Below are 26939 nucleotides of genomic sequence, written 5' to 3'. Positions count from 1 at the left end.
AATTTTTTCTACCACTTTTGAATGCAATATAAAACAATCTATAATTTTTTTATAACTTTTTAAATGTTTTGACAAATGTCTTAACCGTTCGGCGGAATCGCGCGATGCATCAGTCGCATGCATATTTGTATCGTCAACAAGTCCCGCTTCTAAAATCGTGATATCACACATATCAGTCACGATCGAGATCATTGACTGCCATCGAGACTGAGGCTCGATTATCTCGACGCTACCGCTCGATCTTTATAAAATAATCTTCAAGATAACGCCACCTTCCTCCGCGTAAGAGAAAATGATATTACCACGATAAGGAAAACGTCACTCACAGATGTTTATCGATGCTTTTACTCGCCATAATATATTTTCTTTTTGCCTGCTTAGCAGTTCGCGCGATAATGTGCGTGACTGATTATTGAGCGGTCGATTAGAGAACAATATAAATTCAAAGTAGGCGAACAAATGAACCGAGATGTCAGGTGTTGAATTACGAAGACACAAGTGACTTCGAGAACACTAGGTTTATATATAAAAAAAAACAAAAAGTGGAAACGGTATACAAGTGGTGACGAATAAATAACAGGCGCGATAATAGCGTCCCGTGCCAAGTATATTTTTGAGCGAAATCTCGGGACACATTGTATAAGAAATAAATTCTGCATATGCGCCACTCGCGTGGGGGGATGCGATAAACCAGATTCGCGAATTTTTCGAAGGAAGTGACATTACGGGTTCGTTATGAAAGACGGGGGGGCGTCTCGCGAAAACTGAGGCGCGCGGCAGGTAAATTTGCACGGCATCAGGTGAAACGTCGCAGCTTATTCGACAATAAACAATAGGATTTCGCCCTGTCGACGCTGGCTGGGCGATGCTAAAAATACGGATTTTGACTGTTGCCAAACTTCGACAAATATTCCCGCTGAGGTTTGGAGCAGACGTCCACGAGACGTCGCCGTTTAGTTTGCGCTCGTGTGCGCGCACGCACGCACAGGTGCATGGGATCATTTTTTTCTCAAATAAGCAAGGAATTCTTCGAAACCGTCGTGAAAAATTCGCGCAAGACGTTTTCACCGCAAGTTTGTCGAACCGTTTAGCGAAACGTTACACTCGCCCCAGGGTTTCGGTGCAAAATAAATGTGACAGATGTAAACAGTATTATACGGGAGGTGTGAGCAAAATTATACACGAAATTAAAGCGTAAGAGTTTGAAAGTTTCTCGCTAACGGCTTTCTACTAGAAGCAGCGAAAAATTTTCAAAGAATGTAAAGAAGATTCGCGCAGCGATGGGAAATCCAAGAACGCGCTGGCGTAAAAGAAACAACGCAAATTTCTGTACGCCTTGAGGAATCTATGAAAAAAATTGGCGTAACGATTTAAAAAATTGTCGGGAAGCTGTTAAACAGCAAACGAGAAGTGACGCACAGTGGCATAGAGTGCATTTTCACTGATTTCCCCGTTATTTCGTTCGATCGAATCCACGTTAATTATTCTCACTTATCTATTCTCGAAGTGGCCGTTGCGTAAGAATGCGCAAGAAACGAAGATATAATACAATAAGAATCGCACTCGTTAACCAGAACTATTTCAGATTTTGGGATTTTTCGTTAGATCTCCAAAATTTTAATAACGTTTCAATGATTTTCGAGCTCGACGGCGTTGAGGCGATGCCGGGCATCTTTCGGTAATCTTTCGACGGAACGGAACGAGCTTTTTGGTGTACGCGAATGACGGGCGCGGACGCGAGTTTCCCGAAAAAAAGGAGAATCAGAAGCGTCTGCATGCGGCTGCATTTTGCAGCGTAGCTTCGGGATGTAGTTCAAAAGGGTGAGCGTGCGGTGATTTGCGAGATGGAGGAGAAGCCGAAGAGGGAGGCATCCTCGGCTTTAGATCCGAGTTTCCGCGAGTCGAGCAATCCGAGTGACGGTTCTTCCTCGATGCCGTCCGTGAGACTCCTCGCCCAGTTATCGTTGCCGACCCTGGTCTTGAACAGGGCGTACTTCGTCTGTAACGACAACTACCTTGTAAGTGCATTTTAAGTCTCTCACCGTTTTGCCGCGAGGACGCGACGCCTCTCGCCTCGCGAGAGCGCACAGTTTTCTCGGCAATATATGTATGTACGGCCATTACGAACAATTTCGTACAATTGTTTCTTGCGGCCCGCCGGTGATAGCTCGTTATCTATCGCCGCTCGTGTGAAGACGGCGATAATGCCAACGTGTGGACAATGACGTTTGCCTGACGACAAAGCAAACATCTATGCGGCGATATACATTTTTTTAGCGTGACATTAATCCTTCCCTTTATCGCGTAACACGCTTACGTTTAAATCAAATTGCGAATAAAACGATTGAACGAATTCGGCGGCCGACGTTTGGAAAAAATAATATGAATAATATGAATTTGTCGCAAGCCATTTTTTTTTAAATAGTTATCGATCGTTTCGTCGCGATTTCCTGTGTACCGAGAAATTTTTTATCGCTTTATCGAATATATTAATTTATTGAAATTTATGAGACTCGTTTTGTGGATTAGATAAACGTTTGTTTTGACAGATAGCATTCACTCCATATACCAGAGATAATTTTCAGTTTTGAAACAGTCGTTTTAAATTATTAATAGAACGCGGCGGGATTGCTTTAATATTTATCTCCTCATCGATTAGCACTGTAAAAGAATATTCAAACTGACTTCTATAAGTGTGAACAAATTGACGACAACTTCGGTTATCTACGGAAGCAGACTTATCAAAGCAGAATATTCTTGTTAGATCACAGATTAATAATGGGTACGTACACAAAACACCAGTCTCAAAGTTTGATTTTCAAGTCGATATTCGAGGCATTCAAGACAAACAATATCGAATTAGGAGAACGATATTAATCATCTTCTTATTTTTCGAAAAAGAGATTAGCAAGCACGCGTCTGGCTCGATCGATGTATAAATATATCGGAGTATTCTTGAAATCAGTTAATCGAATACTCTCAACGATCGAATCTTATAAACATTATAAGAGATACACGAGGAGATAGGAGCTGGTTATTAATGGACAGAATGTGATACGCTAAATTATAACGTAATTCTCAGTCAGCACACAATATATTTATGATAGATATTTGTAAATATTTATCAGAGTATTTTGTCAATGTTTTTATGATCTTGAATTGTGAACTATTCATAAATGTTTGTCATAGATGTTACATGGTAAATATTGTATGAAATGTTATTGAAGTATGGATTAAATTATATTTTATACAAAGTATAAAATAAAGTAATAATAAACTTTGTATAAAATTAATATTTTATACAAAGTTTATTATTGAATTTATTATAGATATGATTTGTTCAATCTAAGATCATAAGAGTATTTGTGGAGTATTTTAATAAATATTTTTAAAATATTTTAATAATTATTATTAATATTTTATAAACGTTGTGTGCTGTCTGGATTATTTTTTAGTATTCGAATAATTATTGCATGCTGAATGAGCTATTATTTTTATTAAATAATGTATAATTTTCTACACATAATGTTTGCATGAAAATCTTTAAGGTTACGTTATTTTAATTTTATTTAAAAAATTGCACAGCTGATTTGTCTAATATATATCTGAAGTTAATTTTCTTCGAGTAATATCTTTCACTCTTTCTTGAGGTACCAGGCATCGAGAATTCACCAATAATCAAGTAGTATCTATATTTATATTTTTATTTGTCATTCTTTCTTTCATAAAAAAAATTTTTTTTAACAAAACTAAGTATATAAATATATATCTTCTTTACAAGCAAATAGGATTTTCATGTAAAAATATTATATTACATTGTCACGTGTTTTGAAACATTGCAGCTATCTCACGAAAATCCAAAATTTTTGAATATGACGTAAATACTCAGGAAGTGTTATCCAATGCAAGGAAAATTATATTTTACACCGTCGTTTATCATAGCGAATTGAATTCCATTCAATTAAATTCCCATCTAATTTCCATGAATACGGATTATGGTCCGTCCAAAGTGGGCTTAGAATTTGAACAAGCGCGTCTGTCGTCTCTCGTCTGCACGTGAATCGATTAAATAGCAACCGAACGTACGAAATGACGCGAAACCGGCTGCCTCCAGATGTATGGTCGCTACACGAAGGACCTGGGTGAGTACGCGAAGGAAGAGGCACGCAAGCTCAAGTATCACGAGAAAGCGAGGCGGAAGTATGATAAAACGAGGGCCGAGGATCTGCGGAAGTCCAGGAGGGGTCCTCTGTGTCGGAAGTTGCTGGCCCTGCTGGCCTTCACCTGGAAGCACACCGGCGCCCGGCTAGGCGAGGACTGGATCTTCCTTGCACTCCTCGGCATCATTATGGCGCTCATCAGTTACGCCATGGACCGTGGCATTTCCATGTGCAATAACGGTCAGTCTACATTGTTTTCGGGTGGAAACTTTACCCCCGAATGTGAAATTTTTAATAATTATAATATTACAATTTTTACATTAAAATATTTACGAAATTCATTGATATCTAAAAAAATTAGTATTTACACAGAGGTGGTCATGAAAATAGAGCCGCTGAGAACGAAAAATAACGATTAATGAAAACACTAAAGTTTAAATTTGTACTTTATTTTATCATGTTATTTATTTTAAGCGTAATAAGAGAATAAAAGCAAATTTTTATTTTATTGCAACTTATATTAAAATAAAAGAAATGATAAACTAATGTAAACGCATTAATTTTGACATAGATAACTCTATTTTTATGACAACCACTGCACATTTTTTAGAAATATTGTAAAATATTAAAAAGAAACATATTATATATTTATTTTTATATATTTTCATGAAAAGTTTAAATGTTGCGAAGCGTTACGTAAAAAAGTCTCAACAATTACAAGCGTCAACGACATTTTTGACATCGACACTGATGTGACACATTAACGATGATCTCATTTCACCAGCCAGGATATGGCTCTATCAGGACCTTACGACGCATCCGGCCTTCAAATACCTGGCCTGGGTGTCTATGCCGGTGTGCCTCATTCTCTTTAGCGCCGGCTTCGTGCATATCGTTGCGCCGCAAAGTATAGGCTCTGGTATCCCGGAAATGAAGACCATTCTACGCGGCGTGGCGTTGAAGGAATACCTGACCTTCCGTACCTTGATTGCCAAGGTTAGTTTATCACGCTCGGAGCAACTTAATCCTTAAAAAAAGAAAAACTTGAAAAAATTATCTACCTCGTAATTAATCCATCTTCTAATTAATTTATTTCGTAAGATCGAGCATGCGCGCGCGAATCAAAGTTGGATTACAACTTTCTTAAAGTTTTAAAAGAGCGCGCGTAGAAATCCCGCGAAACGAAGACAAGGGCAATGAAGATCGTGATACTGTGTCAAAGGTGATCGGCTTAACGGCGACCCTGGGCTCGGGGCTGCCGCTCGGCAAAGAGGGTCCGTTCGTGCACATCGCCAGCATCGTCGCGACGCTCCTCTCCAAATTGGTCACCAGCTTCCAAGGCATCTACGAGAACGAGAGCAGAAACTGCGAGATGCTGGCTGCGGCTTGCGCGGTGGGCGTCGCGTCCTGCTTCGCGGCCCCGATCGGCGGTGTCCTTTTCAGCATCGAGGTCACTACGGTGTACTTCGCGGTCAGGAACTACTGGCGCGGTTTCTTCGCCGCGGTCTGCGGCGCCACGATGTTCCGTCTGCTGGCGATCTGGTTCCAGAGCGAGGAGACCATCACGGCGATGTTCGCCACCAGTTTCACGATGGAGTTTCCCTTCGATCCGCAGGAGCTTCTCGTCTTTGCCCTGATCGGCGTCGGCAGCGGACTGATGGGCGCCTTCTACGTCTGGTTGCACAGGCAATACGTCATCTTCATGCGGAAGAACAAGAGCATGAATAGCTTCTTGCAGAAGAAGTAAGTTAGGCGAAATCACGAAATTATTTTCTGATAATCGCTGAATTTCTCTCGTGGGCTTATGATCGATACTGCTGATTAATTTCAGTCGTTTTCTGTATCCCGGCATCGTGTCCCTGCTGGTCTCGTCCGTGTCGTTTCCCCTCGGGCTTGGTCAGTTCATGGCCGGCGATCTCAACACGCACGATCAGGTCTTCGGGCTCTTCACCAACTTCACTTGGACGAAGGTGAATCTCAGCGTCGAGGAGATGAATATCGTGAAGCACTGGTCGACATCGTACACCAACGACGTCTTCAGCGGGCTCCTCAGTTTCGTTTTAGTCACCGTAAGAAGATGATTTCTTTTCACGCATCGTTGCTCGATCATTCTGATTATTCTTAAATAGATTTACGAAAAACAGAGGAAAATGGAAGAAACGGGCTTTGGTTTTAGTTCATCTTTTCCATCATAAGTTCGACGGTACCGGTACCATCTGGAATTTTTATCCCCGTATTCAAGATCGGTGCTGCGCTAGGTAGAGCAGTCGGTGAAGGTATGGCTCTCTGGTTCCCCACTGGGGTGCGTTACGGCGGAATAATTACACCCATCATACCAGGTATCTTCAATTGCACATTGCTTATTAATAATTCGTATTATTTTATATTGAAATTTGTTGCATTAAAATATTAAAAAATGAAAGTAACTCATTGCGAATAATCGATGAAAACTCGTGTTTCGACATGGAAAACCAATTTTGCTAAAGTTTTCTATAAAAAAAATTTTGATAGACCTGAAAATAATTTTGTTAGACTATCAAAATAATTATATGAAATATTAAAATTTTTTGCAGCATTGCTCATCGTATTTGAGCGTCCAATAAAATTATTTTCGGATCTGTATCTAACTAAACTTTCAGCTATTTTAAAACAGTTCTTTCCACGTGAAATATGTCGAGCGTAATAGAAGTGATATTTAAAACAGTTATTGGACACGGCGAATCAATATCTATCGGGCAAATTCAGTCGAGTTCAAAGAGAAGCAAAATCGAGGAAAAAATTAGATTTACGTGGAGTTGTGTTATTTAGGTGGATATGCCACAGTGGGCGCGGCCGCGTTCTCCGGCGCGGTGACGCACACGATATCCGTCAGTGTCATAATCTTTGAGATGACCGGCCAGATCACACACATCGTGCCCATAATGATAGCGGTACTGATCAGCAATGCCATCGCCGCACTTCTCCAGCCCAGTATATACGACAGCATTATCCTCATCAAGAAATTGCCCTACTTGCCCGATTTGCTTCCATCTAGTTCAGGTACCTCTTTTCTCCGTTAGCTTAATTCATCATTTTTTAAAATTAATAATAAACTAATATTGCTGCACTCCATAAAGCATTTCATTCGGAATAAGAGGGAAGGTAATTTTATATTCGCAATTTTTCAAATTTTGTTGCAAATTTTATGCGATTGAAAAAATCGTGTGGTAACAAAGAAAAAGAAAACAATTATTATAGGAATGTACAATGTTTACGTGGAGGATTTCATGATCCGCGACGTGAAGTACATATGGCACGGCATCAGCTATCAGAAGTTGAAGGATATATTGAAGGAGAATCGCAAACTTCGCGGATTTCCGCTGGTTGATAATCCGGACTCTATGATTCTGCTCGGCTCGATTCAGAGATTGGCGCTAATCAAGCTCATCGAGAAGCATATTGGCCGCGAGAGAAGGTTGCAGGTAACGAGAACTTCCAGCGCCTTGAAAGCACATTCGCCATCTTATTTTTTGTTTCTGCATCGTTTTATCATCGGCGTGATTCCAGGTGGCGCAAAAATGGCACAAGGAGGCGGAGGAGAGAGCGCGCGAGGAAATAGAACGACAGCTGCGAGAGCAGGAAAGAACGAGGAGGCCTTCGAGATTTGAGGTTATTCCGGCACCAGACATTCTCAAGATGCAGCGGCAAAGTGTTAATGATCTAACGATGTCGCCAAACAACGGCAGCGGTCCCGATCATGTGAGTTCGCGCACGCGTTCGTGCGGTTGACTTTGACGTCAATCGCGGTTGTTTCTTCCCGTCGACATGGTTGGACGTGAGCGGATGTATTATTCTTCTTGCGCATTTTCAGCATACGTACCATTCACCGATATTTGGATCACAACCGAAGAAATCAATCTTGAAGAAGACGAATTCTTTCACCCTTAAGGGATTCAGCCCGTTAGTCAGCCCGGCGGTGACACCTTATACGACAGTTACAGGCGCGGAAAGCAGGCGAGTCGCTGCGTTCTCTTTGACATCGACATTAAACACATATTTTGTCTTGATACCTTTTATAAAAAAATATATCACCATTCCTTTTTGTTTTCATCTTTTTCAAGCGTCTCAATGTTTTTTAAATAAGTAGAATTTGCGAATTAAAAAAATGTTATGCAATAGAACGTGAAAGAATAATTATTAATGTAATGCGTCCGTGTATCGCAGGATTCGTTTGGCGTTTGAGGCGATCTTTCGCAAGTCCGCCACGTTGCAGGACGTGGATCCTGATCCGGAGCTGGGTACCAGAGGGAGTCAGGATGCCATCAACGCGCAGTCCCATACGCCCATGCTGGCTCCGAGTCCGGCGACATCGAAGAAAGTACAATTGGTGAGCAAACATTGTCATTTTGTTTTATACGCAATGTATAAATAACGCTTGTACGTGTTAAACAGCCTCGGGAGAGAGTGATAGATATGTCGGCGGAGGACCAGAAACGATGGGAAGAGAGCGAAATGGCACTTGAAGTGGATTTCTCGAGGTGCCACATCGACCCGGCTCCTTTCCAGCTGGTGGAAAGAACGTCCTTGCTCAAAGTGCACAGCCTCTTCAGCATGGTTGGCGTGAATCACGCTTACGTAACGGCTATCGGCAGGCTGGTTGGCGTCGTCGCGCTGAAGGAGGTACAACATCCTCCAGTCAAGACGGTCAAAAGTCGGCGTCTTGATTGGGAATGAAAATTATGAAACCTAATTTAAAAGGACTGAGAAGTCAAATTACTGAAAATCTTTGACAATTTTTTGTGATGAATTTAATAAATCTACAAAAATAAAGTTTTGAGAAATATTTATTACATATTAAGAGTAGAATATATGTATGTATTTTTTATTAACAAATATTTATTTATCAAGAAAAAGTTCTTTTTTTACTCTAGTCTAAGCATTTCTCAAAAGTTTACTTTTGTACATCCATTCAGCTCGTCAAAAAAAAAAAATTGTCAAAGGCAAATACAATTTTCGAGCGCAATCTGATTCTCCAATTCTTTTAATTCATAAAATTTTACGTAAATTTTATTTTGCAGTTGAGAAAAGCCATCGAGGACGCGAACGCCGGTATTCTGCCGATGCATACCGAGTCGCACATCGCCGAGTCGCTCTCGAGCCTGGCGAGAAGCGAGACGGACACGGAGAGCAACAAGAACATCAACGCGATAAACTCCATAGGCTCCGTGGACTGTGAGAAAGCGGACAAAATCTGAGGGTTGCTCCCGCGTCGTGACGAGCGAAAGCTTACATTGTGATAGGCCGCGTCGCCGCGTTGTCGCGTGACGCGGCCCGAATAATGCGAGAGAGTCGTGTTTCATCTGATTTTCCTCTCCTCCTTCCTTCCTGATCATTTGCGTGATTCGAGGGTGACGGAGTCGTTATATGCGTGAGGAGCGCGTAACGATACTCTCTCAAACACTTCTCTCGTACTTAAGCCTAAGACGAGCAGCTGAGCGAGGTGAGCGAAATAACGAAAGTTCCGAGATACGATGCGAGGTAGTATTAAGCGATGCAGCTCTAGATAATTTCCTATTCCGTTTTAACATAATAGTTCACGGAACGAACGATTTTATTGTGACATCTCTCATTTAGCTAGAGATCAGAAAATAATTTAATGTTGAACTGTCAAAATAATTCTGTTAAACGTTCAAGCGTGATGATACTGCTGTAAAAACCCTAATAGCACGTGATATGATATCGTACGACATTACGTCATTGTATGAATATTCGTGCGATATTACCGTGATATCGTACGTATATTTGTACGATATTATGAATATTCTAGAATATTCATACATATCTTGTGCTATTAGAAAAGTTTTGACGTTCTAACAACCAAACGTCCAATATAAATTTTTCAATGGTTCAACATAATTATTTTGAGATCTGTGTTTCGGCAAAATTGTTCCTCCCGTGTTCGCGTTCATATGCGCGGACTATTTTTACCAGATAGATGGATTCGCACGTCGAGATTCGTTTCTCGACAGACGATTTACGCGGATATCACTTCATCGAGAAATACCGCGGAGAGAACGCACGTTTCCTCCGTTGTTTATTTAGTTGGGATAATGCGCGTGTCTACGTACGTTTGCGTAACGCGAGATCGCGCGCGAGGTCTGGAAACCGGAAAAAAAAGAATCAGGCTGCGAATTTCGGATCTTAGATCGAAGACGCATGATCTATTATCGCTTTTAATCGTACAAGCGATAAGGTAAGTTTCTCAAAATAGCTGAACGGGTCTCTCGACGGAGCGAAAGTGATTTGTAAGTGCCAAAAGCAGCGACGTACGCTGCACTTCCTCCCCGCCGTGATGAAACGTGCATAATTTGACCCAATGATAATTCTATGTACGAGATCATTCAGGGCTCCTATTACGCTCCTCTAGTTAGTAAGTATCTGACCATGGTTGTGCCAGACTATTATTTATTATGTAATCGTTGATTATTGTCAAGTCCGCGAGAAGTCGCCTAGTCGTAGATCGATCTTTTAGCGGGGAAATATGCAGACAATTCTCTTCCATTCTTTATACGATACTTAATTTAAAAGCGGACAGAGAAGAATGCCTCGAAATGTCGATTGGATATCTTCCAGCTTGCGTTTTATTTCCGTAGAAAGCGCTTAGAAATTATGCAATTTAAAAAGTGCGAGTACAACTTTCGCTTGTGTCATTAAAAATCGCATTTGCACAAATTCCTAATGAGCGAAAGTCACGCATTTCGGATGTATCGGAATGAAGAGCATTCTCTTGTATTTCACTAGATAGAACGATTAGGTTGTTAGAGGTAGAGGACTATGTATATCGCAGTTACTATTCCGATAGTTTTTCATAGTGCAATTGAAACGATGTTGTCTACATCGAACTTTGCATTATTACTGTCGCTGCGGCCCGACGAGCTGGCTATAAACGTCATTTTAATATTCCGCCGGCCGCGCAAATTTCTGACGATATTTAAGGTACGATTTACATTCCACTCGACTAGATTCTCATCTCGTGAGATTGTACATTTATCATGCCGCGTATTGTCGCATGCGATGACGCTGCCCGCCAATTGTAAATACATTGCGCATCGCGGAAAGACATTAAATAATTTATTATAATTCGTGTGTGTTCGTCAATACGACATTCACTGCGCAATTACAAAAAAAAAACGCAAGAAAATAGACGTAAACTGGACAGCTTTCGTTTATTTTTGCCATCTGGCTGGTTTGAGATTCTCTATCGAAACTCGATAATCATTACATTGAAAAATGATAAATGTACGTATGTATAATCACATAGTATATATTTATATATAATTTATTTGAAAAACATGATGAGAGGTGCAGAAAGAGAAAAGTTTCTTCGTGATAAAACTAATTCGTCGCGTCGCAAATCCTTAATCCTTCCGTAACGATGATGAATGCTATAACAATTCTTCCTTAATCCTTTCCATAACAATGATGAATTTAATATTAGTTCCGTCTTCCTTAAAACTTAATACTATTGTTTCAAACGAGTCTTTCGCTCAGTGATGCTGTACATTCGATTGACAGGTCTCTTCCGGTATTCGGTTACTTGTTCATACTGAACCAACCGTGCAGGCATTTAGGCACCGGTCCCGGTGTGTCGAAAGTAGCTCTTGCGATTTCCGTAAATGTCACAGCGTCCAAGATCAACAGACCGACTCGATTCTCGTTTTCCGCCCACACGAGCGAACTCACAACCACCCCGTCGTCCTCGTTCTAGGTAGAAAAAAAAGGAGCAAGAGGAAAATAATTCGGCTTTTCTCTTTTTGCTTTTTAAGCAAACATATCGCGCTCAATTACCTTTCCATTGGGATCCGGCACGAAAATTGGTTCGCTTGGATAAACCCCATTTTCTTGCCACACTTTCTTGGTCTTTCGGAAGGTGTCGACCTTAATGAGCTGCGGATAAAATTTTAATTAAATTTTATACGGAATAAAATGCCTCCATCTCTTAACTTTGAATTATACATGGCAAGGGATCGCAAGTCTTCAGCTTCTTATCGAACGCGCGGTATACTCAAAGCCAGACACACGCGTTCAAATAAACTTGTCAAGTGTATTTATGCAAGTCAACCGGAACATGTGCATATTTGCGATAAGTATGCAGTTTTGTCATCTAGACGTTCCAATAAACTTGCACAAGACTCTGTTTGTGCAACATGTGTATGCAACCTAAAAATGGTTACATATACGATAAGTACGCCAAAGTATTGCTTTTGAACTGAAAAATAAAAAAATCTAACAATGAGAATTAAAAGACCAATTGAGAAGTAATTGTTTTAGAAGAACAAATTAAAAAATAAATAAATAGAGTTGTATGTTTGCACTGACTAAAAATTTGTAATTATTTTCGTAAAGCGTTACTAATTAACTGAGTTAAGTAAAAATGAATAGGGAAGAAGCAATTAATTCTTTGGCATACGTTTCAACATAATTACTTTCGCAACGCCAACTTTCGATCGGTCTGAGTTAAACACGTCACACGATTTACTCGAGCAAGCGCAAGTGTATCGAATGACTTTTCGTATTTGCTCCAGTTGCTTGCGCAAGTCGAAATAACTGTGCAGCTTTGTTATCCGCATGCTCCAGCAAACTTGCACAAGCCGTGCTTACGCATGCGTGCATGCACTTGACAAATTCACTCGAACGTGTGGTGGCAGGCTTGTAAAGCACATAGAATGCACCAACCGTTCCGGGATTGTTCAGGTCCATGTCGCAGGCGATCGCGTAGAAATACCGGTATTCCTTGCCGAGGTGGAAGTCCGTGTTTATTCGCGGGGTCTCGCAACCGACGTCGCAGAGCAGCTCCGGTTTTACAAAAATGTTGCCGTTGGGAAGCCGATGAGCAGCCGGCTTCTTTCGCAGAACGTTTCTGTGCTCGTCTCGCCAGGACTTAGCGCTAGCGTCGTACCTAATGTCGTCCGCGTTGCCTTTGGCATCGTAGCTCGGTCTACGATCGACAGACGTCTCGTCGCCGTTACCCTCTACACTCTGATGCACCGTTTTGATCGTGATGAGATTGCGCTCCATCGGCGTGTTCGGGCTCGGTTTCCTCATCGGAAGCACGAAGCGCAGCGGCCTGGCGCGGAACAGCCTCGAGTAACTCGCGTCCCCGTGCATGTTCTGCGTTACGACATAAATATACCGTTGAGAATTATCGGCATATTTGCGTGAGAAGTCACTCTCGCCTTCGCGCGGACACGCGAATATAATCTTACTTTCATCGCGTCGATGTACATGCACTCCAACATCTTTGGATTCCGGTAGCAGCACACGTCCAGCACGACGTACTCCTTATCGCGAGTCTCGAACTGATTGATGATGTGGAGGTAGAAGAAGGTCTCCGCGACGAACGTCTTCGCCACTCGGCCCGTCTCCCTCGAGATCACGTGAATGAGAGTCTGGGAACGAAAACGTCGGCCTTAATTCGCTAATAGCGCTAATTTGACTTGTTTAACGATACGTAATTTCAGGTACGTACACTTTCCTTTTCGTGCCACTTGAAGGAGTTCATCATCGGCTTTTGTTTGAAAAGGCTGGTTGCCATCTTGGCAAAGGAGATGGATAGCGGTTGTTCCACTATAATAAAGAAATTCTCGGTGATTCCGAAGGTGTGCATGTACGATGGATTTAGCAGCCACCTGCTCGGCACGCTGGCCACAATTTTCGCTTGATCGAACATGGAGAGTTTCTTCTTCTTTCCAGAACCATCTGAAATAATTGCATTCGAATTTACTGAGGCGCGTACCACTTGCGTATTCCAGATTATAAATTTTTAATTATGCGTACTTTAAGCATGATCTAAAATATTTTAAAACTTTAACAAAATCGATCTATTATTTCCGTTGTAAAATTAATTTTTTTATGTACTGATGCAGCAAACGTTCCAATGTCTTTTTTTTATTTTTTTTTTATTTTTCTTTATATTATTGCACAAAAGAATATCTTACCAACAGTCGTACGAGTAGGAGAGAAGCACACGACGCTGTATTGAGGTCCCTTTGGCGTTATGGTCTGTCCTACATTATAAACCGTGCTGTCGGCCATAACGTGAGGATGCGAGGTGTGATTTACAATGTTAACGTACTTGGGTATATCAATCTGCAAAATAATTTTACGATTAGAGTTTTATTATTGCAAGTGTTCACTACAAACAAAGTTGATCCTTTAAGGATACATTCTATGCACACAATAGTCCTCGAAAATTATACGAATAAAAATAATATTAATACTCGGAAAATATTTGTTGTACATACTCAGTACAACCACGCTAACAAGCCGCATAGCAACAGGAAACTAGTTAAGATTCCCATTGCTACGCATATGCGTATCGGATTTAAATTCCGCAAAAGAATCGAAAGACGCTGATGGTCTTTCGGGCTTCCGGCCCGAAATACTATCACGCTACGCCAGCTAAAATAAACTTTTTATGATTATAACTTTTTAACGAAGGGCGAGCGACGGCTAAATCTTGTTGGGCGTTACTCAGGGTCATGACCTTGACAACATATGTCAAGGTCAAGGTCATCGGGGCAGCCTCCCCTATTCGATATATTTACCGTATTTCGGTTAACCGTGGGAGCTGCATTTTGCAGGAACACGATTGGTCGAACCAAGTGACAAATTTGTAGATAAATAGAACGACCAAATCGGAAAACTGCGAGAGAGTCAATCGAAGAACTGACCAAGACGTTACTCGCCGTGCGTGACTTAGATAACGCGACGAGATCTATATACCGGGTTATCCAAGTACACGATCGACACATATTATTATACACCAAGTGTAAAAGGGCAATTTAAAGATATACAAGTATATATATTAACGTTGGAAAAAGCAAAAGTGTCTACCATCTCTGACCCATCAACGTGACCCTTCCTCGAGTCCTAACTCCTTGAGCGCAGCAACGATCCCGAAATACCTTACGAACGTGCTTGGACCACCACCAGGCACAACATATATATTATTTAATCTTTTTTAATATTATGGAAATACTGTGTTAATGTTACGTGCCCATTTTTACATAATATTTGCGGTATATTGCTTCAATATCCGGAAAATATTATAAAAATGTTCTACGAATATTATTGTGATCAACAATTATTGTGAATTATTACGCATAAAATATTCTTAAACTTTATAATCATTTAAAAGTTATAATGTTCTCGATTATTTAAAATATTGAAGTAAATAATATTATGTATTTCTTCATATGATACTTTCAGGAGTAAACATATAATTATTTTTATTAATATTTTTGGAATATTATTTGATAATATATAATATTATACGCATATATAGTATGTGTAACAAAGTTATCAAAATCTGAAAATATTATCAAAAATTTAAAAACTTTATAGACTGTTTATTACGTTTGAGTATCCTATTTTACATTCTTAAATTTAAGACGAAAGAAATTTGACAGTAGCACTTACTTTGCCCAGCGTTTTCAAATCCTTCGGATCGATTCTGTGCATTATTGGCGCTTCCGGATAACACGACGAGATCTATATACCGGGTTATCCAAGTACACGATCGACACATATTATTATACACCAAGTGTAAAAGGGCAATTTAAAGATATACAAGTATATATATTAACGTTGGAAAAAGCAAAAGTGTCTACCATCTCTGACCCATCAACGTGACCCTTCCTCGAGTCCTAACTCCTTGAGCGCAGCAACGATCCCGAAATACCTTACGAACGTGCTTGGACCACCACCAGGCACAACATATATATTATTTAATCTTTTTTAATATTATGGAAATACTGTGTTAATGTTACGTGCCCATTTTTACATAATATTTGCGGTATATTGCTTCAATATCCGGAAAATATTATAAAAATGTTCTACGAATATTATTGTGATCAACAATTATTGTGAATTATTACGCATAAAATATTCTTAAACTTTATAATCATTTAAAAGTTATAATGTTCTCGATTATTTAAAATATTGAAGTAAATAATATTATGTATTTCTTCATATGATACTTTCAGGAGTAAACATATAATTATTTTTATTAATATTTTTGGAATATTATTTGATAATATATAATATTACACGCATATATAGTATGTGTAACAAAGTTATCAAAATCTGAAAATATTATCAAAAATTTAAAAACTTTATAGACTGTTTATTACGTTTGAGTATCCTATTTTACATTCTTAAATTTAAGACGAAAGAAATTTGACAGTAGCACTTACTTTGCCCAGCGTTTTCAAATCCTTCGGATCGATTCTGTGCATTATTGGCGCTTCCGTGAACGTGTAATATTCGTCACCGAATGGATATACCGAAATCATGGAATTGTCTGATAGAGTTTTGTTCGGATTGAACACCGCGGCCACTCTGAAAAATTATTAAAAGATAATTTAAAAAGAGGGAAAGCGAGAAGCTAAAAAAGTATCCTCTAGAATCATTACGAGGTCCATGATTTCTCGTGAGCTAAATGTCAAACGTATAATTTTCTTCGCGCTAATCGTCAAAAAATTTATATTTCAGTCAAGATTATCTCTACTTCGCTCTCTCTCTCTTGCTCCAGTTTACCTATGGAAAATGGTCTGACAGGGATCCGGCGTTGCGTTAGTACCGAACTCGCTGTAGACTATCCTTTGGGCCGCCATATTTCTCTTGTACACGTCGGTCTGAATGAATCGTCGCTGATAGGTGACCTCACCATCCGCAATGCCGAACCTGCGTAATATATTCGGTCAATACACGGCGTCAATTCACGGAGAGAATTTTGGTAAAAGAATTTAATAAAATTTTAAAATAAAAATAAAATAAAATTGAAGTTTGTGTTACTTCATTATCATGATGTTTTCAGGATATATATTATAAGAAAACTCTCTCCTCGTATAGAGTTTTCGGTTATTATTTTAAAATAAAACACACCTGTGTAGCAAGGCGGAGCTGTCGAAGAGATGCTGATAGCGGTATTTGCCCACTTTCAGATTGCCTGGACCGTTCCGCAGCAGGGTGCCTTTTAGCCATTTGGGGATGGTACCGATGACTTCGGTCGATCGTATGGGCTCGATCACTTCCTTCTCGCAGCTCCTCGTCCACACAGAGATGTCGCAATTATCATTGTAACTCCCTTTCATCTGCCTTTCATCAGTCGGTATCTTATTTACGTTTTCATCATGCTATAGACAAATTAATCATTTTATCAATTAATAATTTTAATTGCAAATTAATTTTGAGCAAACTACATTCTATAGCGCAAGACACTGTCATCTATATTCTTTTGAACGAATGTAGTGACTTACATGAAATTCTAATCTCAACTTTCCACATTTTTGCTCGAAATTATCGAGCACATTTGATACGTGAAATAACGGGTCATCAAACGACCTTACGAGATAATTAATGTACTCCATTTGTAATTTTTTTTTTCTTTCTTTTCGTGGAGATTGAACTTGACTATATTTAATATAACTAGAGAAACCATCAAATTACCCAATAAAAATCTAAATTTTATTTCACACAAAATTCGCTCAGTTTTTCAGAACGATATATTTTTTTGTTCAGAAACTTTGGGATTTATCCAACAATTTCGTAATACTTCGCGCACTTGATAGCAAAGACGTATTCAATGTCCAGCACCGACAACGTCCGGAAACCGTTTTTCGTAACACAAATGCATTGCGTCACATTTCAGATTACAACTCTGATCTAATTTTCCGAGTTCTCATTAGAACTTGCATTAAAAAGAAAAATGTATATTTCGTTCACGCATCCTCTTCCTCCTCCTCCTCCGTCTCGATAACGTTATCCTCGATCGTCGATTCTAACACGAGTGGTCTTAAGATCCACGAGAGGATCTGATGCACCCTTGTTTGGGTGAAATCCATCATTCGCGGCGCACGTTCCGACAACGAGTGACGCGTAGTTCTGCTGACCTTAACAGCGACCTTATGCTTTCGATGCTACTCTAATCCGATTTAATGAGCGACAACAGTTAATAGAAGCCTCTGATCAGCTCTCTTGTGTGTGACATCTGTTCGGCTTATTGCGTTTACGTGGAAAGCCGCGACACGTGAACGCGGATCGATCACACGATCCACTATTGTTATATTATTATTATTGTATATACACATTTTTTTATTTTTTATATATTATTATATAATAAAGTATAATAATAATAATAATTATTATTATGTATGTGTGTATATAATAATAATAATAAAATGTTAAAACATCGTACAATCTTTATCTCAATATTTCCTTTAAAAACTTGTTTGTCTTGGAGCACTTTTGTTAACTCAATCGCGAAAAGTGGATCACGTGTCCGATCCGTACTTACGTGTCACGGTTTTCCACGTGAACACAATAAGCCGAATGGACATCGTATACACATTCTTTAAATTGAATCGATATTACTACAATAATGCAAAGTAGAAGAAAAGATGTATATATAGAGACGTATATAAGAAATCACGTATACAGATAGTAAAACTTTTTTACTATCTACAGGGTGTCCCAGACCACCCGTCTCGCCCGATTTTTTCGTAAACGCGACATTTTAAAGAAAAATATTTCAGACAAAAGTTGCATGGTTTCGAGGGAAACATAAGATGGTGTCATTAATTTAACCTTGAATAGTTGCTTGAAGGTCACGTAAAGGACACCTTCAATTTTTTAAATGGGACTGCCAACTTTTTATTACATATTCTTGTAGCTTATCTCGAGACCTTTCCAAAACACTACAAGAAAGTTTATTTTTATTGAGTACTTTCCGAGTTGTAAGGCTTGAAAGCTACGGTGTACTGTAACTTTCAAGCGACACAATTCGAAAAGTACTTAACAAAAATAAACTTTCTTGTAGTGTTTTGGAAAAGTCTCAAAATAAGCTACAAAAATACGTAATAAAAAATTAGAGTATCGGTAGTTCCCTAATTAAAGGGTATCGGTACTTCTCTAACAATCTATATTTTTTAGATAGACTTTAAATTATTAAGTTTTATTGCACTATAAAAAAGTAAGAAAGTGAATAAATTTTCTAGCTTATCGACTATGCTTGTTCATGCAGATCGTGCGGAAAGATAGTCTGTAGATGACACCACAATTCACAAAATCACTAATTTACTTTGCTGTCTTATTCTTTTTTTTTTTTTTTGTGACATGACAGTATTTTAATTATATAATCAAGGAAAAAATTACAAAAACGAGCAAAATAAGCTATAACTTCTAACGATAAAATTTATTTTTACTTAATCATTTGATATACTGCATATTATTGCATAATGATACATACAGTATATTGATTGATTAAGGAAATCAATTTTATCGTTAAAAATTACATATTATTTTACTCATTTTTATTTGACCTTTGATCTTTCTTTGATTGCTTTACAAATATTGTTCGTTCATTATTTAAATTTTGTTAATAGTATCTGACTTACGTACTTGTAACCGAGTGAAAAAAAACACGCATGTTTTCTTCAGTCAGCAGTTGATATTATAGGCAAACTTAGAGATATATTAATAGAATAATTAATTAAGATTGAATAATTAATTTCGAAAGAATGCTCTTTAAATTCTTTCAGCGCAATAATTATTCTCCGATGAGAAAGTGACAAACGTTAATAAGTTTCTTTGAACTTTCATTTATTTTCTAACTGTTTGACATTAAAGACCAGATTATTAATAAACCAGATTATTAATAAACGGAATAAATCAGCGCGAGCTAGTCATTCTAACGTGACATATATAAACCACGCACGTGCACATTTCAACATGCGCGTGTGTTTACTCGGATAATCAATCATGTGAAATTCATTAGTTATTGATTCAGCAAATACGCGATTAAATTACTTTCGTTTTATATTCTTCTTTATTTATTTTTCACTTTTCAAGCACAGCAAATACACCCCAATAAAGTCTGTCTTTTAAACATCAATAACATTTGAGACGCATATTTAAAGAAATTGATTCTTGATTTTTATATATCGCGCTATATTATGACATTTTTATATTATATTACTATTTATATATTATAAACACAAGATCATCGTCATTTGATTTTATCATTCGACTCATATCTATTAATTGCCTCAAAAACTTTTACATAAAGACGAAAAATGTAATTCAATCAAAGCGACTTAATAGATTTCACAATCTGTCACAATATTTTATATCAAACATATTTTTTTTTTAATTCCAAATACGTAAATGTATTTTCGTGTGAACAAATATAGACCAAACAGGCTTCTTATAACGACGAGTCTCTTCCTCATTCCTCTCTTTGTTTTTTACTTACCGGAAATAGATCTTTGATGTCGTACCACGAAGGTGGCGGCTTGGCGTTTTTCGTTGTATTAAAGTAGTGAGACATCTCGGCAGGAAACGTGCGATGAGCAAAATAGACTGATACTGAAGGCAGCACTTCTCTTAAACGAGATTAAATTCTCCTTGAAAAGCCGAGTGATCTGGCAAAATTGCAAAGTGCAGCACAATTACGATCCGGTCCTCTGGACACTTGGCACGATTAATCGTCGTGCGATATTATTCTCGCGCAGAAGCACCGGTTTCAAAGTCACAGCTTTTCTTCTTCGTCGACTTAGACCTCCTTTCTTTTTTCAGCTATAAAAGAAAACGAAGAAAGATAGAAAAAAAGACGTTGAAATGAAAGAGGTACCATCGAGAGAGGCGATGTCTCGTGCCAAGTGAACTCACGGCGAGAGCGCGTTTTTTTACGTAAGCCAGCGATTTCCGGACACTTGAGATTATCGCATTTTAGTAATAATTGAACTGATTAATCTTTTATACCGGAAAGAGCTTTCAAAATTTTGATAACAGTAACAAACATTTCTGATAAAACAATATTGAAATATTATTTATATATATACGGAATGTTCATTAATGGTTGTACCCATTTTTTACCATAGGAGCATGATTTACCGACGGACATGTATTTCTAATTATTATTATATTAGAAATAACAAATGCGTGCTCCCATGGTAAAACATGGGGATAACCATTAATGAATACCCTGTATATATATGATATAATATTAAATTAAGGTAATATTAAAAATTTATATAATAAAAGATAACAATAATAATAATTTTAAGAATATATAATACACAGATATCTATCTAACAACTAGATCGCTACCTTCGGCTGAATAGCTGTGTCCGGCAGGATATCCGGATTCGGCCATCTTACCCAACAAGAAAATGGCGTCTACGCGTAGATTAGGTTAGTGCGTATGTGTTTGACAGGTTTGACAACTAAACCGGTTAACCGCTGAGCACCGTTGAGCATATTAATTGCGATTATCGAGTGTGTTTTTTCGATATCGTGCCATAATGACAAGCAAGAGCGGCATTAGAGCGGCATTGGAGCTGCCATTTTGTTGTAGGTAACATGGCTGAAACCGGATATCCTTCCTGCCTCAATACTGTCATATGCTAATGCCAAATTAAGGTAATATTAAAAATTTATATAATAAAAGATAACAATAATAATAATTTTAAGAATATATAATATTAACATTTTCACCACACGTTTCACGTGAAGTATTACCATTTGCGCTGGCAAAAACAACTGAAAGAAAGAGAAAGAGAGAAATCCGTATAATTCACGTTATATATATTATAGATTTTCAGTATTGGCATCGTTAATTTTGGCAGTAAATTTTGAATTATATTAGAATAAATAGTAAATTAAAGATCAAGACTAAGAAATTTCATTCTTGTTATTGCTCACGTTATCTTAGATAATTTAAAAGAAATAATATTTCTTTTATCTACGATGAAGACAATATGCATCATAGTAATCTAGGTAAAGTTAAGATGAAGCTGTTACTTTATCTTGATAATCGTCTAGACATTTTTATGAACTTATCTTAAATAACGACAAACACTGCGTATTTATTTATGTTGGCTAAAATCGTTGTTGCGTGTAGCACTTTTGAAATATTGAGAAATATTGAGAAATGCATTTTATCATCTTTGTGCGTACGTCAGATTCGTCGATGGCTAATTCGAATCGCTATCGTTCAATGACCGAATCGAGCCCTCTTTCGTACAGCATGTAATCAATCTAATTATTTTTACAATAGACAGTAAAACGTGTAATAATTAATAATGCACGGGCTGATTCGCAGAATCGCGATAAGAGAGACGACAGCCTTGACATTTCCTTTACATGAAAAATACTCTGCATGCGGATATTTACATTTACTGAAGCGATAAGTCAAACTAATTAGTGTAAGCATAATAATTTTTTTTAATTAGTTACAGTGGTCACTAAATTAAATTCAAATTAATTAACTTTAATTGGAATATGCTTTTTTTTTATAGTGTTTGACGCGCTGAATTTGAATCTGTAAGTAAAAACATTTTATCACGTTAAGTTTTTGACAAAAATAAAGTGAATTTTCCCTTAAAAAAAAAAACCACACATTTTTTTCATCAATGTTACTATTAATACTTCACTATTAATCCAATTCGATACGTTGATACATAGACGTCTCAATTTTTAATAACGATTTTTAGCAAAGTACTAACTTGCAACAATCACTTTTATCAAAGTAGTATTCTATCGGAGACTAAACAACAATTTTGTTTTTCAGCCGGTTCTATGAATAATACAATAAGAGTCTAGCGTAGCACTTAGCGTTCTCTGCGAGGATCGCAAAAATAGAATTGACAATGTAACGATCATTTATAAAAGTTGTTTATTATCTCCGATTAGTCATTCTCTTTGACAGCTAAAGCTGATAAAAAATCTGATAAACGTGATAAAAAGATTAAATAAAAAAAAAACATTAACGCTACGCTATTAATCCAGCTTAAAAACCTCAAAGATCGATACATATATGCTTGGAAAGAACGTCGATCGTTTTATCAGTTTCCGCTTCAATTTCCACAATTGCGCGGACTGCATAAGATTTACAGAGTTCAAGTAATACGTGTCCGCGCGTTTAGGCCAAGCGGACGAGCGCGAGCAAACGCAAACGAACGTCCCGCAACGTCCACGCTCGTTCGCTCGCTCGGTTTCTATCCGGTTCGTTGGTGTGTCTCGTTGCGCGCCGCCTCTCTCGTCCGCCCGCGGGCATTTCGCGCGGAACGCGGCAGCGCCCGTCGCCCGTCCCTTTAACGCGCGAAACGCACATGCTCGCACCACGTGTCACTCACGTGCTCGCGAGGCGAGCGGCATGTCGCGTGAGCACGCACGCCAATAAAGTCGAATTAGTGCCGCTACGTACTCGGTGGTTGGAAAACAATGCGATCCTTCTTTCGCTCGAGGCGCCGCCGCCGCCGCCGTTAAGAGGATGCTATAGTGACCGAAGAACTTCCTCGACGTCGGCATTGCAGATTATTTTTCGAGGGAGACCAGGCTATCGCTCTTTGTCCAACGCATAGATCTGTCTTTGTTTTTCGATTATTTCGCCATCTGCGAAAAGACCTATTAACTACAGCCACTGCTCTTCTTGCCATCGTTTACGTACGCTAAGCGAAATTTGGACACGTACAGCTGTTCACCTATTAAACTTTTTTGTTAGGTTGTTGACTGAAACGATACACAGTCAGTGTTGTTTGTTAGAGTTTTCTGAAGTCCGCCCTGGTCTCATTTTATACATACGAGCTACAGAACGTCAGTAAATAACAAAAATTAATCTTGGTTCACAGATCCACGAGTCGAAAATAAATGAAATTTTAACTTTTTGATCGATTTTCTCATAAAATTTACCAGAGCAGACTTTGTTTTGGTGCGTACTTTTATTTTGCAAAAGGATTTTGTGATCTGTAAAGCCAATTCAAAAATTAATGAACACTGTAATGGTCGGTAATTTCCGTCAGTATAGCATCCTCTTAAGCCCGTATCAGACTACGCATTGAAGATTGAGATTGAAGATTAAAGATTGAAATTTGACCAATCGAAACAAGGAAATTTTAACTCCTTTTATTTTGATTGGCCAAAGCTCAATCTTTAATCTTCAATCTTCAATTTTCAATTCGTAGTCTGATACGGGCTTTACTGAGCGCCTCGTTAGAGAACGTCGTCCCCTCGGCTACCCTGGGGCTCGTTTCCGCGGCGATTTGCGTTTACGTAACGAACGAATTACTGCTCCGAACAAGAGAGCGTATGTATGTACACGGCCAATAATTCGCGTTTCGTTTAAGCTTGATCGTGAACAGAACGTGGATAAGAAGTAATTGAAAGTGAAATAAATTCCAAGTTAAAATCCAAATGAACTATAAATTATCAAACGTAAATTTACCTTCTTCTCTTTTCGCACGAGTACGACGGTCTTCTTTCTCAGGATTGCTCATAGCGAATTCGATCAATTGCATTACATCAGATTAGCTATATTGCATGCTAAAAGCTGCTGTACACGAAGTATGAAGTTCGCAAAGTTAAATGTAAGAGAAGATCAAGATTTTAGACGATTAAAGATCCAATCATACATTCCATACAGCACAGATCTTCACGTTCAAAGAATGTCCATACGTTCTAAGGATAAAGATTTATCCTTTGAATAAAGTGTGCCGTGCGACCAATATAATAATGCTGTTACATTATTTAACAAAATGTACATGTCTATTTAAAAAAAATCAACATGACTATTTCATTATCAAAGTTGATTACGCTGTATTTAGATATTTTTTATGTACGTAACAGCCTTTAATGTGCAGTGTAATCTGGGGGTGACTGTATTCCCTATTATTTGTTAACAGTATGGTTATTCCTATTTACTTATTTGTTCATGCTTGCATTTAGATCTTCAGGTCTCAGCGCGTCTCTGTCCTTATAGATTCTCTACTGCACCATCCTGTACTAAATGCTACTTTTCTTCGCTATTCTCTGGCGCATATCTTACGCAGTTCCACTTTTTTCTACGTCTTCTCTGAACGAAGTTTTTATGATTGCTTATATATGTGCATATGTACATATATCTCCTAAATGTAGCAAGAAAGGGAGCGTCTGATGATAGTACTTGTGATATTTGAGAGATAGTACGGAAACTTTCTCATTGCGTAATTATGTTTTGAAAATACACAAAAAATGCATTTATATAAGATATTATCAATATCAGTATACACAATTTTCTTATTAACAATTTGCGATATATTATTATCTTATATTGCGCACATCAAAGAATAACACTAGTTTATAGCTAAAAATTAGTTTGAATCAGACAAGCTGTTTCTTACAGATTTTTAAATGTTGAAAACAATGCCGCCAAGCAAATTTCATAGCACGTTAGATTTTCAAAATAATTCAGAATTATTTCAAAGCTCAAAAATGACTTTTTGCAATATTTAAAATGTTTTTTGTAAAAAACTTAACGTTACCTTGTGCGAAATTCTTATTAGAAATTGTGATTGCAATGCTCATCTGTTATAAAATGTACTTTTTTAAATCTCAAAAATCTTACTTATTACAAAAGATTTAAATACAAAATTTACGATAAAGTCATGTGCACTTATAATTTATAGTTTATTGATGCACAGTGTAATTTATTGTGATAAATTTCATTAAATGTATGTATATATAGCATATATTTAATTAAGTTAGTACAGTATAAACAATTATATTAAACAGTTGGATGATTTATTACCAAATACTTAATTGAGTTATACAATCGAGTTAAATAAGTGATTAAGTTATATAAGATGTAAAAATGTGACATTTTTCAGTTTACTTTCAGATTTGTGATAAGCAGATCAAATGCAAATCACGCATGTGTCAAGATTGTATAAATTTTTTACAAAAAATAGATAAGAAAAGTTGTTGAGTATATCCTGAAATCAAACGTTTAATTTGCAAGCAGCATTTTTTAATTATACTGTTCAACACCAGTTTACAAAAATAAGTGTAACAAATAAAAAAAATTAACGATAGATAAAGGCTCTAATTACATAAATCAAAAGAGAAATAAAATGCCAATAAGAGCCGATTACACCCTAGATGTTAGTGTGTGATTACATTATATTGCAATTTGGATCATCTTCAGTATACAAAGTTAACACGCGGAGATTGAATACATGTAACGCAGATGCAAATGTTTTAGCGTGTCCAGATGCGAAAATGCCAAATGACACATACGGTCTGTGTCAGTGTAAGGTAAAGACTTTGGAGACGTCATACTAAAAATTATAAGCAAAGTTTATCCGAATACCGTTATATAAAATGGTGTATAAAGAATAAATGAATCGAAAGGAATATCATAAATAATAAAAAATAAGAATTTTGGAAACGTAGATTGTTACTTACATGTAATTAAAAGTTGTTAAACGAGTGAAAGCTGCGAATAGCAGTAAGACTGATTTCAGAAAACGGTACATTGATGCTGACAAGATGTATAATAACAGTGAAAACAACTTTGTATACCGAAGATGATCCAAATTACGGATTTAAACGTTTATGTACTTAACGACTGACTGTCATGATATAAACTGTAATTACACACTAACATCTAGTGTCGGCTCTTGTTGGTATTTTATCTCTCCTTTGAAATAAAAAAAATATTTATAGTACCGTCGCTGCAACGTCACAAAAATTTTCAAAATTGTTTCTGGCATTTACGGCGCTATATATTCTAAAATTGTGACGTGACAGCCAAATTTTGACAATAGATTTGTATTTAGCGGACAAAAATATATCAGAAATGAATATTCACACTCGTGTTGCAAAAGAAAGGTTCCAATTTTGTCGGAATTTTGTTATTCACGGTAATAAATTCAAAAAACTAATTTTGTAATATACTTTGAAAAGAATAGAACTTGACCT

The 26939-nt window shown here is 37.6% G+C and overlaps 2 protein-coding genes across 8 annotated transcripts in view; one reads left to right on the top strand and one right to left on the bottom strand.

The window, feature by feature from the left end:
* Window positions 1-11279, top strand: part of LOC105207447 (chloride channel protein 2) — a 40380-nt gene extending 29101 nt beyond the window's left edge. For 3 of the 5 annotated variants that reach the window (XM_039450583.1, XM_011176894.3, XM_011176892.3), the window contains 12 exons: window positions 4115-4400; window positions 4945-5156; window positions 5383-5903; window positions 5992-6229; window positions 6337-6499; window positions 6969-7199; window positions 7398-7621; window positions 7707-7898; window positions 8011-8153; window positions 8364-8526; window positions 8592-8819; window positions 9218-11279. In XM_039450583.1, the coding sequence (XP_039306517.1) occupies window positions 4115-4400; window positions 4945-5156; window positions 5383-5903; window positions 5992-6229; window positions 6337-6499; window positions 6969-7199; window positions 7398-7621; window positions 7707-7898; window positions 8011-8153; window positions 8364-8526; window positions 8592-8819; window positions 9218-9394 (2778 nt within the window). In that variant the 3' untranslated portion in view covers window positions 9395-11279. Of the gene's footprint in view, window positions 1-27; window positions 2019-4114; window positions 4401-4944; window positions 5157-5382; window positions 5904-5991; window positions 6230-6336; window positions 6500-6968; window positions 7200-7397; window positions 7622-7706; window positions 7899-8010; window positions 8154-8363; window positions 8527-8591; window positions 8820-9217 lie in introns of those variants that run through there. The other 2 variants (XM_011176893.3, XM_026138571.2) reach the window with 2 other exon arrangements.
* A 67-nt stretch (window positions 11280-11346) lies between these two features.
* On the bottom strand, window positions 11347-20760 carry LOC105207446 (carotenoid isomerooxygenase). Of its 3 annotated transcripts, none has more exons than XM_039450589.1 (10): window positions 20455-20760; window positions 17088-17338; window positions 16740-16886; window positions 16397-16541; window positions 14138-14288; window positions 13669-13898; window positions 13406-13588; window positions 12876-13310; window positions 11988-12086; window positions 11347-11903 (listed from the first exon to the last, which is right to left on the bottom strand). In XM_039450589.1, exons 1-10 carry the CDS (start codon window positions 20527-20529, stop codon window positions 11733-11735), a joined length of 1887 nt encoding a protein of 628 aa, XP_039306523.1. In that variant the 5' UTR covers window positions 20530-20760; the 3' UTR covers window positions 11347-11732. The 3 variants fall into 3 exon arrangements, with proteins under 3 accessions (XP_039306523.1, XP_039306522.1, XP_039306524.1); XM_039450588.1 differs by lacking the exon at window positions 20455-20760 and adding an exon at window positions 17462-18191; XM_039450590.1 differs by lacking the exon at window positions 20455-20760 and adding an exon at window positions 17652-18182.
* Between the last annotated feature and the right edge of the window lie 6179 nt (window positions 20761-26939).

This window comes from Solenopsis invicta, chromosome 6, assembly GCF_016802725.1.
Source record: "Solenopsis invicta isolate M01_SB chromosome 6, UNIL_Sinv_3.0, whole genome shotgun sequence".
NCBI lineage: Eukaryota > Metazoa > Arthropoda > Insecta > Hymenoptera > Formicidae > Solenopsis > Solenopsis invicta.
Note: the sequence above shows the minus strand (reverse complement) of the source record. Positions and strands in the feature narration are given on the sequence as shown.

What these genes read in the sequence shown, in the direction of transcription:
- LOC105207446 (XM_039450588.1), bottom strand. Translation starts at nt 17,572, where the DNA reads ATGGAGTACATTAATTATCTCGTAAGGTCGTTTGATGACCCGTTATTT. An exon ending in AGCTCCGCCTTGCTACACAG is followed by an intron (nt 16,887 to 17,087) that starts GTGTGTTTTATT and finishes TATATTACGCAG; the next exon opens with GTTCGGCATTGCGGATGGTG. An exon ending in TCCTACTCGTACGACTGTTG is followed by an intron (nt 13,899 to 14,137) that starts GTAAGATATTCT and finishes CAATTATTTCAG; the next exon opens with ATGGTTCTGGAAAGAAGAAG.